The sequence below is a fragment of the Lagenorhynchus albirostris genome, chromosome 13, assembly GCF_949774975.1.
Source record: "Lagenorhynchus albirostris chromosome 13, mLagAlb1.1, whole genome shotgun sequence".
NCBI classification, from domain to species: Eukaryota; Metazoa; Chordata; class Mammalia; order Artiodactyla; family Delphinidae; genus Lagenorhynchus; species Lagenorhynchus albirostris.
The window spans coordinates 25,796,938-25,809,546 of NC_083107.1; the positions used below are offsets into that span (position 1 = coordinate 25,796,938).

The following is a 12,609-nucleotide window of genomic DNA, read 5'->3' on the forward strand; positions in this document are numbered from 1 at the left end:
ATAAAAAGATAAAGTAAATGAAACAGATCCAACATGTAGTCTGATTTGGCTCTCCCTGCTACAGATGCATATTAACTAACTGGGGAAAATTTAGACAGGATGGTTTAAGAAAAAAATTAATTTTCTTTTGCAATACTGTATGGTCCCAGTACAAACTAGGGGACGAAGTGATCTGGCCAAAAAAAAATTGGGTCATTGAATTACAATACCATCTTGCAACTGGACCTATTTTGTAAAAGGAAAGGTAAATGGGGGGAAGTCCCATACATCCAAATGTTCATGACTCTATTCCATAATCCAGGTCTAAAGAACTGCCGGGTGTACCTGGCTCACACCCCTTTCAAAGTGCCTTCTTCACAGGAGCCAAATGTTTTAGATGATCTCTTTATGAGTCCACCTCCCCGAGAGGTCTACCGTGAACTCCTATCTCCCCCAATTGTGAGGGGGGACAGTCTTCCAGACCATTTACCCCTGATGCCGCATCCGAGGAGCTGGAGACACCAGACCCCCATAAATCAGCTCATGGATTTGGCCTTTGGAGTATTTAACAATAGAGAGGCAAAAAGGATTCAGGGACAACAGCAAAAAGCAGAGCAATTGGCAGCAGCCCTAACCACTGCACCACCTCAGGGTTACCATTCCTTGCGAAGACCCATGGTGAGGACAGGATCCAGGAATGCTGGATCAGAGTCACTATCTTGCCAAAAAGCATCTGCTTTAAGTGTGAATGAGAGGGTCACTGGAAGCAGAACTGCTCCCAGTCCCGAAGGGGACTCAGAGCTCCCAAAGCAATGATGGCCAAGAGGATCGAAGACTGATGGGGCCTGGGACCCTCCCTGGCTCCCAAAGGACACCTGGTCATTTCTCCGGAGAAGCCTCGGGTAACCTTTGACATGGAAGGTAGGAAAGTTATTTTCTTATTAGATACCTGGGCCGCCTACTCTGTGGTGACTGATTTCCCTGGACCCTTGTCCTCCACAAGCTGTATAATAACAGGGATTGATGGAAAGCCCCAAACCAGTGATTCACTCCTCCCCTCAACTGCTTGCTAGGAAATTTTACCTTTGCACATCAGTTTCTGCTCATGCCTGAGTGCTCCCTCCCCTTGTTGGCAAGGGACTTGCTCACTAAATTCCCGACAATAATCCAAGCTGGAGATCCTCACAGAGATAGCACCCACCAAGAAAAACAATTGCTCTTGGTCAGAGGAATCTACCTCAGTCCCAGCGAGAGGAGATCTCCATTCCACTCCATCTAAGCTTTTAAACTATGGGCTGTTAAACTAGTTCATAGTTCTAGAACTAAAGGTTGCTTTCTTCTGCATTCCCCTGCACCCCAGTATCTCTTTGCCTTTGACTGGACAGATCCAGACACTGAAATGCCATGAATGCCTCCACTCTGTGTGCTTATAAAATTCAAGCTGAGGGTGCTTACATGGTAGGAATGGAATGGACCAAAAAAAAAGAAAAAAACGTGGGCTAGAAATTGTCCAGCTACCTTTAAAAATGCGATCACGTGAGGCCGTAGGCAAGCCGCCTCAGATCAAAGGCCTGACTGAGGGCCATAATTTAAAAATTTCTTAAACCCAGGGAGGATGACCAAAAGTGTTTGTAAATAGAGTACCAAAATGGGAGGCCACTGGTCTGACTAAGCTAACCATACCTGATAGAAATTTGGCAGAAGGACTTCTCCCCTAAGCTAAATGAGGAAAGTAAAACATACCTCAACATAGGTAAATGTATAGCAGTCCTTCAATATCATTGAGGTAGCCGCCCAATTCTTTAAAAAAAAAAACACCTGTCTTAATTTTACAAATGTAGTCTTTACAGGACCAGAGATGTAGCTCCAAAAAACAAATCCAAAACTCACAATCCTTTTACCACTCCCCAAACCTTCCCTATTTATCTGAAGAGGCTTGTAAGTATTAAACAAAGGGGAAACAAAGGAGGAACTTACCTGTGCCTTTGAGATGCAAATATCCTACCTGTTTTTTTCCAGGAACCCTTATCTCTGCCATCTTTTTAAAATGCAAATTTTGAAAAAGGGGGTAAATAATTTGGAACTTGTCATGGACAAATAAAAATCTTAAGTATCAGGCTTCCCTGGTGGCGCAGTGGTTGAGAGTCTGCCTGCTGATGCAGGGGACATGGGTTCGTGCGCCCGTCAGGGAAGATCCCACATGCCACGGAGCGGGCTCGCTGAGCCTATGCTCTGCAATGGGAGAGGCCACAACAGTGAGAGGCGCACGTACTGCAAAAAAAAAAAAAACAAACTTAAGTATCTTTTCCATAAATATTAGTAAAAAGGGTTTAGCCATCTAGACAAGTGAGCTTGATTTGTTCCACCTGCCAGAAACCCAATTTTAATCCAACCTCCTTTATAGACTGATGCTGTACGTGACTCTTGGCTAAAATTTTGGAATGGGAACTATGAGGCTTCTGTGTTTGTTTGTATGTTTGTATGTATCTATGTGTGTGCTGTAGCTGTATGGTATTGCCAAAAATTAATTCATAAAAGAGCTCTATTTAGTTGACTTAAAGAAAATCAAGTGCTTATACAAATACTTAGAAATAGAAAGTAATCTGGCCAGAATGAACTTCAGGTTCATGTTATCTGTAAAATATTCAGTACTAAACTGATATCTGGTATTGAAGGTAGCTTAAGCTTGTTGGTTTGATTAATATAGACATGTCTTTAGAGTCATCAATGTTAAGTATAATACTTCTGTTGTGGGCTTCCCTGGTGGTGCAGTGGTTAAGAATTCGCCTGCCAATGCAGGGGACACGGGTTTGAGCCCTGCTCTGGGAAGATCCCACATGCTGCAGAGCAGCCAAGCCTGTGTGCCACAACTACTGAGTCTGCGCTCTACAGCCCGTGAGACACAACTACGGAGCCCGCGTGTCACAACTACAAAGCCCACGCGCCTAGAGCCCGTGCTCCACAACAAGAGAAGCCACGGCAGTGAGAAGCCTGCGCACCGCAACAAAGAGTAGTCCCCACTCACCGCAACTAGAGAAGGCCCGAGAGCAGCAACGAAGACCCAACACAGCCAAAAATAAATAAATAAAAAATACATAATTAAAAAAGAACTTACTTAAAGAAAGAATACTTCTGTTCTACCTAGATTTACTAGACCTTATTATATGTATTGCAAATTTGTTAGCAAATTTAGTTATGGGAGTAACTCAATGAGGAAAAAACTTATAAGGAAGGTAAGATATGTGTTTTCAGTAAAAGAACGTGTGAGGAATGAAAAAATACTGAAAAGTTATGCCGTTTTTGATAACAGATTGTGTGAGTTTCTTTGCCTTTAATCTGTATTCGCTTTTGAGATCTCTTGACACTTCGGTTAAGAAATAAGTATTGTCTCATAGTGACCAATGATTTTATTTGATCAAGTGTTTTAAAACTTTTTGACAAACTTCCCAAATGTCAAATTTTAATTAAAGTTCTTTTGACTTTCAACTAACTTTGGGGTGTTTTAGAGGGCCCCTGAGGCATCTCAGAGAGAAATATTTAACTAGTATTATTTAGTATGTTAAGTTACATAGACAGCATTATCACAAGAGCAATAAAACTATTTAAAAAATACTGTATGGATGAATGTTATTAATATAGACATTCTAAAAATTATGTAAAGGTTCTAAAATTTGGATATGTCCTGGTATAATGCTATAGTTCTAGTTGTTATCTTAAAATGTTCTATGTCACAACAGTAACCAAGCTTCTTTATCAATTACACTGTAATCAGATATTTAACCTTTTAAGTCTTTTGTCATTTATAGACAGTTACTATTGTACTCTGATGCTGTTCCAAAAGAGCTTCATCTTCAAGAAGATTCATAGGGAGGCTACAGAAGCAGTTCCACATCAAGATGATGGCTATGCAATGATTCCAGCTCATGTCAACTTAAAACAAGAAGCCGTCCTGCTCCTGGGGCCCCTAGATCAGGCATCCAGAGATTTTTCACTCCCTGACAGGCAGGGTTGATGCCCCTACTCAGCCCTGAAGCAGCTACAGATGACAGACCATTGCCCCTCTGCTTCCCATAAGATTATGGGAGTAAAATCTCTGAGGGGGGAATGAGACAGGAAGGGGGCAGGGCACAACCTTTTAAAGAATGACATGGGGCTTCCCTGGTGGCACAGTGGTTGAGAGTCCGCCTGCCGATGCTAGGGGACACAGGTTCATGCCCCGGTCCGGGAAGATCCCACATGCCACGGAGCGGCTGGGCCCGTGAGCCATGGCCGCTGAGCCTGTGTATCTGGAGCCTGTGCTCTGCAACGGGAGAGGCCACAACAGTGAGAGGCCCGCGTACAGGAAAAAAAAAAGAATGACATAGCCCAAGGACATGACATAAATTGGTTAGAACAAGCTAGGTCCAAGATGGTGGACAAGTTGTCTTCCACCAAACCTTGAGCCTCAGTATATGGTCATTGTAACACATCAGTGCACTAAATGACACACCCATATGACAGTTCCAAGGCCGACAATAAGAGGTAAAAAAATGGGCAGTGGCTCAATTCCTGGAAATCCCCACCCATTCCCCCAAATAGGTGGAATACTCCTTCCACTCATCAACCTATGATTACCCACCCCTATAAAAACTGACAACCCCATACCCTGGTGCATCTTGCCTTCTGAGATGGCCCACCCTCTGTCTAGTGAGTGTGTTTCTCCCTGAATAAACCTTCTTTCACTTAAAAAAAAAAAAAAAAAGAAGAAGATATCACAATTTTATAGCAAACCAAATGCATTTACCCAATTTTACATGATAATTCTAGCAGAGCACAAAATATATTAGAGCATTTCATATATACTCATGATATATTAAAGAACTGAAAACATGTTAATATTTACAAATCCAATCCAGATTTAGGGTTGAGGATGACTTCTTTAAAAGGGCTTCACTGCTGTCACTGTTTGCAGATGACATGATACTATACATAGAGAATCCTAAAGATGCTACCAGAAAACTACTAGAGCTAATCAATGAATTTGGTAAGGTAGCACGATACAAAATTAATGCACAGAAATCTCTTGCATTCCTATACACTAATGATAAAAAATCTGAAAATGAAATTAAGAAAACACTCCCATTTACCATTGCAGCAAAAAGAATAAAATATCTAGGAATAAACCTACCTAAGGACACAAAAGACCTGTATGCAGAAAATTATAAGACACTGATGAAAGAAATTAAAGATGATACAAATAGATGGAGAGGTATACCATGTTCTTGGATTGGAAGAATCAACATTGTGAAAATGACTATACTACCCAAAGCAATCTACAGATTCAATGCAATCCCTATCAAACTACCACTGGCATTTTTCACAGAACTAGAACAAAAAATTTCACAATTTGTATGGAAACACAAAAGACCGCGAATAGCCAAAGCAATCTTGAGAATGAAAAACGGAGCTGGAGGAATCAGGCTCCCTGACTTCAGACTATACTATAAAGCTACAGTAATCAAGACAGTATGGTACTGGCACAAAAACAGAAGTATAGATCAAGGGAACAGGATAGAAAGCCCAGACATAAACCCACATACATATGGTCACCTTATCTTTGATAAAGGAGGCAAGAATATACAGTGGAGAAAGACAGCCTCTTCAATAAGTGGTGCTGGGAAAACTGGACAGCTACATGTAAAAGAATGAAATTAGAACACTCCCTAACACCATACACAAAAATAAACTCAAAATGGATTAAAGACCTAAATGTAAGGCCAGACACTATCAAACTCTTAGAGGAAAACCTAGGCAGAACACTCTCTGACATAAATCACAGCAAGATCCTTTTTGACCCACCTCCTAGAGAAATGGAAATAAAAACAAAACTAAACAAATGGGACCTAATGAAATTTAAAAGCTTTTGCACAGCAAAGGAACAAGACAAAAGACATAAAGACAGAAAGACAAAAAGACAACTCTCAGAATGGGAGAAAATATTTGCAAATGAAGCAACTGACAAAGAATTAATCTCCAAAATTTACAAGCAGCTCATGCAGCTCAATAACAAAAAAACAAACAACCCAATCCAAAAATGGGCAGAAGACCTAAATAGACATTTCTCCAAAGAAGATATAGATTGCCAACAAACACATGAAAGAATGCTCAATATCATTAATCATTAGAGAAATGCAAATCAAAACTACAATGAGATATCTCACACCAGTCAGAATGGCCATCATCAAAAAATCTACAAACAATAAATGCTGGAGAGGGTGTGGAGAAAAGGGGACCCTCTTGCACTGTTGGTGGGAATGTAAATTGATACAGCCACTATGGAGAACAGTTTGGAGGTTCCTTAAAAAACTACAAATAGAACTACCATATGACCCAGCAATCCCACTACTGGGCATATACCCTGAGAAAACCATAATTCAAAAAGAGTCATGTACCACAGTGTTCATTGCAGCTCTATTTACAATAGCCAGGACATGGAAGCAACCTAAGTGTCCATCAACAGATGAATTGATAGAGAAGATGTGGCACATATATACAATGGAATATTACTCAGCCATAAAAAGAAACGAAATTGAAGTATTTGTAGTGAGGTGGATGGACCTAGAGTCTGTCATACAAAGTGAAGTAAGTCAGAAAGAGAAAAACAGATACCGTATGCTAACACATATATGTGGAATCTAAAAAAAAATAAAAGTGGTCATGAAGAACCTAGGAGCAAGACAGGAATAAAGACACAGACCTACTAGAGAAAAGACTTGAGGATACGGGGAGAGGGAAGGGTAAGCTGGGACAAAGTGAGAGAGTGGCATGGACACATGTACATTACCAAACGTAAAATAGCTAGCTAGTGGGAAACAGCCGCATAGCACAGGGAGATCAGCTCGGTGCTTTTGACCACATAGAGGGGTGGCATAGGGAGGGTGGGAGGGAGGGAGATGCAAGAGGGAAGAGATATGGGGACATATGTATATGTATAACTTATTCACTTTGTTATAAAGCAGAAACTGACCCACCATTGTAAAGCAATTATACTCCAATAAAGATGTTAAAAAAAAGATAACTGTAATAAAATCTTAAAAAAATATAAAATAAAATAAAAGGGCTTTGCTGATACAAATACCCCGGCAACATTCTTTTTTTTTTTTTTCTGTACACGGGCCTCTCACTGTTGTGACCTCTCCCGTTGCGGAGCACAGGCTTCGGATGCGCAGGCTCAGCGGCCATGGCTCACGGGCCCAGCCGCTCCGCGGCATGTGGGATCTTCCCGGACCGGGGCATGAACCCGTGTCCCCTGCATCGGCAGGCGGACTCTCAACCACTGCGCCACCAGGGGAGCCCAACATTCTTGAATTATAGTAATACCTGCCCTGTGCCAGAAATAGATTCCCAACCCTGGAATAGAATAGAGTGAAAGATTACTTTAAAAGTGCTTAGGACAGTCATTTATATTGAATGAAATAACAAATAAAGTGCCAGGATATGGGGACTTCCCTGGCAGTCCAGTGGTTAAGACTCCGAGCTTCCAATGCAGAGGGCAGGAGTTCGATCCCTGGTTGGGGAACTAAGATCCCACGTGTCACGTGGCATGGCCAAAAATAGAAAATAAATAAATAAAGTGCCAGGCATATATATTCACTAAAAATTAATATCTAATTCTGTTGGCTAAATTTATACACACACACATCCTTAATATACAATAGATATATTTATCTATTTATACACTCATAAGGATAGCTTTATGAAAATAATCAGTGAATAGGACTTAGATTGCACTTCATTAAAAAGCTCATTTAAAAAAATGTTTTTTAAGTTCCTTTTGAAAGCAGTAAACTTAGAGAAAATGGTAGCAGCACATTTGGGCTAAGCATGATATAATAAAGTTAAGGACACAGGGTTCTGGGAGAATCCATTGTTCCAAGTTCCAAAGGCAACTTCTGGATGTTATGCCAATTTGCTTAAAAAGAAAGAAAGAAAGAAAGAAATCAAAGAGTAACAAGAACCAAAACAAAGCCACAAAGCAACGAGTATCTTTTACAACATAACTGTGTTTTAGCCCTCGCCTGCATACCACAACTCTGCCAAATGTGAAACACAGTCCTGAGAGGGAGTCATTACCTAATTTCCCAACAGTTTTTTTTTTTTGCCAATGGGCAGATAAAGTTACTGCTACCCCAAAATAAATGGAAATGGAAACTGAGATCAGTCCCAAGGGGAATCCAAAATTTATTAACCATATTAGCTAACACATTTAGAAGTGCTTTCACAGATGTTTTTAGAAAATTTCCAATAAAATTATGCATCAACAGACTAGAAAGAAGAGGACTATCTAAATAAAATTAAAAACTGAAATCCAAGTCAGTAGCATCTTCACTTTCCTTCTAATTCAATAGTTTACAGTACTGTAATTTTCCATGAAAAATTAATATCAGGTGCATTTTATAATTCATGATCAACTTATTGTGGAAAGAGTTCTGTTATCTACTAATTAATGGAACCAGTAATGAGTGAACAAAGACACAAAGGGGGATGGATCTAACATCTCTGAAACAGGAGATATTTTGCTTAGAGTTTTACATATATTACTCTCAGTTACCTTGGGACTATTATAAGCATGTTATACAGAACAAGAGACTGAGGACAGTAGAAAAAAAATTAAAACACAAACTTCTGCCTCCAAAGTCCATTTTTTCCTTTACCTCATTGTCGCCTAAACTACAGTACTATCTCTCTAACCATGAAAACTCTCACACTACCCCCCCCATAAAAAGGAATATATGCAGACCCATATTTTTTTTTCATTTCTGTTCAATTTTATTTTATTTTAACATCTTTATTAGAGCATAATTGCTTTACAATAGTGTCAGTTTCTGCTTTATAACAAAGTGAATCAGTTATACGTATACATATGTCCCCATCTCTTCCCTCTTGCATCTCCCTCCCACCCTCCCTATCCCACCCCTCTAGGTGGTCACAAAGCACCGAGCTGATCTCCCTGTGCTATGCGGCTGCTTCCCACTAGCTAGCTATTTTACGTTTGGTAGTGTATATATGTCCATGCCACTCTCTCACTTTGTCCCAGCTTACCCTTCCCTCTCCCCGTATCCTCAAGTCCATTCTCTAGCAGGTCTGCATCTTTATTCCCGTCTTGCCCTTAGACCCATATTTTTTAAAGGATGTTTTAATTTTACCAGCTAGCAGTAATCAAAGCAATACATTAGAACCCTGAATACCAAATGTACTTATTGCCTTCAGAGACGTGGAAACCTACATTTCATTCAGAAAAGGAAGTGAAAGGAGGGCATTTTTTGTGTGTGTTTTATAAATTTATTTATTTTGTTTATTTATTTTTGGCTGCATTGGGTTTTTGTTGCTGCGCGCGGGTTTTCTCTAGTTGCGACGAGCAGGGGCTACTCTTCATTGCAGAGCCTGGGCTTCTCATTGCGGTGGCTTCTCTTCTTGCAGAGCACAGGTTCTAGGCGCATGGGCTTCAGTAGTTGTGGCTCGTGGGCTCAGTAGTTGTGACTCGCAGGCTCTAGAGCGCAGGCTCAGTAGTTGTGGCGCACGGGCTTAGTTGCTCCGCGGCACGTGGGATCCCCCTGGGCCAGGGCTTGAGCCCGTGTCCCCCTCATTGGCAGGTAGCTTCTTAATCACTGCACCACCAGGGAAGCCCCAAAAGCAGGGCATTTGTTACTGGAGAGTGTGAGCAAACTGTTCCAGTTCTTTAGGTAAGGAATTGGAGTATTTTTATAAATCTCTTCAATCATGAAAGCACATGTGGCCAGAACTCAGGAAGGGAGGAAGAGGGAAGAGAACAGACAGTAATGAAAGATGGGGCTGGAAAGGCAGGTCAGGGTCAGACTAAGAAAATCCTTAAATGTCCCCTCTGAAGTCTTCTTTCAAGAACGCATTAATCCCCATTCTGTGCTCCAACAGCACCTTGGAAACGTCTCTAATAGCATTTTTACACTGATTGGAAATTACATTTTCTGCCACATGTACGTGTTCTGCCTCTTGACAAGTATGGAAGTTCCACTAAAGAAAATCGCTTTTACCATCTCTGAATTCGCACAGCCTAGCACAGTGCCTGGATAAAGGGGCTGCTGTTTCAAGGCTTAGGTCTCTGCAGTGTAAAGGCTCTAAAGATTGACGGGAAAGAGGGTGCATAGCTTAAAGGAACGAAATCACAGCTCTCCCTCCACCGCCCCCCCCCCCAGAAAAAGATTCTTCAACCTAGGTTTAGAATAGGAATTTGAGGTCCAAAAAAATCAGGAAATATTTATTACCTCCCTAAGAAAACGCAAACAGAGCTTTCCCTCTTCTCTTCCCGGGCGTTTACCACCTCAATTTACTCGGTCTGGCACTGACCGACTCCGGGTGGGCTGCAGTCAAAGTCCTGGTGACCACAACACATTTATTCCCTTAGGAGGGAAAGGGGCAGCTTGTAGAGCAGCGCGAGCCACACCCACGACCGGGAGAAGGAGGGAAGTGCTGGTACCCGGCGAGCAAGGCTCCGCCCTAACCCCCACCGCCGCTAGGGTCCCGGGAAGGGACGGCTCACTGAAGGCTGCTCACTCACAACTCTTCCCCGCGCTCGCCAAAACATCTCCTCTGCTTTCCCGCTCTTGGTATCAGGGCCAAGGGCGGCCGGCAGGCCCTGGCCGGTGACCTCCGTATGCTCCCAGGTAAGTCGCTGAGTCCCAGGGCCCGCCAGCACCTCCGCTCCACACCGTGGGCCCCGTTCAGCCGGCGGACTGGCCTTGAGACAGGACGACGCCCGGAGCCTGCAGGAGGCCGGCTCCTCCGAAAGGCGGGCTCTCGATTTCAGCCCACACAGCCGAACGAACGCCCTGGTGGTAGGCTGCGGCCACTCTGGGATGCCACGTCGCCCCGCCACACCCTTCTCGGTGGCCACCACCTCCCGGGACGGAGATGCTCATGAAGGGAGTCCCTGGGCGGGCCCCGCGCTCGGTTCCCCGCGGATTTCCGCGCTAACCCAGCCCCCCGACCCTCTTACCGAACTGCCGAGAGGTGGAAGGGGCGATGGTGGAGGCGGCAGCTCTGCGCCGGCCGGAGCAGCCGGGTGGCCAAAGTGGATAAGAGGGACATTGCAGCCATGGCCAGCGCCGGGAGGCAAACGCGCGCGGGCCCTGCAGTTATACCGCTGCGGCGTGGCAGGCCCCGCCTCCTGCCGGCACCCATTGGTCCCTGCGGCTCTCCACTTGCAGTCTGTTGGGCCGCTGGAGCTGAAGGAACCGATCGGTTGTCTTCCTTCAAACGTAGAGAAGCCCAGTAAAGCCATGCTGGTGATTGGAGCAAAAAGCGCCAAGAGCGGGGCCCTGGATGGTTCCGAAGGCTCGATAGCTTGCCGAGACTGGCTGAGGAAGGCAAGCCCCTGCCAAACGTTGTCACGGAAGCCCGGCCAACGCGTTCATTCACTGCCCAAATATCTGAGTGCCTACTGTGTGCCAGGCGCTTTAAGAGTGGATAAAAAGATAGGCAGATGGAATAGCAACTAATAAATGTAGAAGAATGATGCAGTTAGAAAACGACTATTTGGCAAAATCATAGTAAAAATTGATTGAGAATCATCAATGGATGTCAAAACAACTGAGTGAAGTTGGATGAGGACCAAGTTATTTACATATAGTGTTGCCAGATCTTGCAATAAAAATACAAGATGCCCAGTTAAATTTGGATTGGGAGGAGGGGTCATACTTTACTAAAAAGGTATTCGTCTGTTACCTGAAATTCAAATTAAACTGGGCTTACCTGTATTTTATCTGACTGGCCGCCCTATTTGCATAGTCTCAAAGTATCTCTCCCACAGAGTATTTTTTTAATAGCAAAGGGGGGGAATTCCCTAGTGGCACAGTGGTTAAAACACTCTGCTCCCAATGCAGGGGGTGGGGTTTGATCCCTGGTCAGGTAACTAGATCCTACATGCATGCCACAACTAAGAATTCAAATACCACAACAGTGGAGCTGGCGAGCCGCAACTGAGGAGCCCGCTGGGCGCAAACAAATTTAAAAAAAAAAAAGATAGCAAAGGGAGAAAATGGTACATTTACAGTGGAGAAACCTGACAGTCATCACCTTAAACAAGTGATCAAAATTAACACCAATAATAGGACAAAAACACATTATATGCCCTCAGATATGACGCATTGAGGAAGACACACCACTTCATAAATCTTAGCAAGTCTGAATATTGAATAAAGTGATTTTCCTAAACCATTGAATTCCCTAAAATTGTTACAGATTTCTTATTTACACAGTGAGAGGAGAGATCATAGACCTGGAATGTTAAAACAGTCCAGGAAAAAGGCACATTCCTGAAACTTTGCAATGTACTAGTAGATCTAATCACAAGGAAATATCAGACAAGTCAAGACTAAGAGATGTTCTACAAGAAAAGCAGCCTGTACGCTTCAGAAATGTCAAAGTCATGAAAGACAAAGAATGAGGAACTTTTCTAGATCAAAGGAGGCTGGGCATGACAATTCAATGTAATATGTGATCCCAGACACACACCCCCAATTATTTTCTTTCTTTTTCCTTCATTCTTCTTCTTTTTCTGTCTCTTTTTTACTATAAAGGACATTATAGGACAACTGGCAAAACAATAATAAAGTC

General features: G+C 42.8%; 1 protein-coding gene across 3 annotated transcripts in view; it reads right to left on the bottom strand.

Annotated features, from left to right (window-relative positions):
• The window catches only part of MTHFD2 (methylenetetrahydrofolate dehydrogenase (NADP+ dependent) 2, methenyltetrahydrofolate cyclohydrolase), a 41,079-nt gene extending 29,956 nt beyond the window's left edge, over positions 1 to 11,123 (bottom strand). For all 3 annotated transcript variants that reach the window (XM_060169557.1, XM_060169558.1, XM_060169559.1), the window contains exon 1: positions 10,991 to 11,123. In XM_060169557.1, coding sequence (XP_060025540.1) covers positions 10,991 to 11,091 — 101 coding nt within the window. In that variant the 5' untranslated portion in view covers positions 11,092 to 11,123. The remainder of the gene's footprint in view (positions 1 to 10,990) is intronic.
• Positions 11,124 to 12,609: the final 1,486 nt, after the last annotated feature.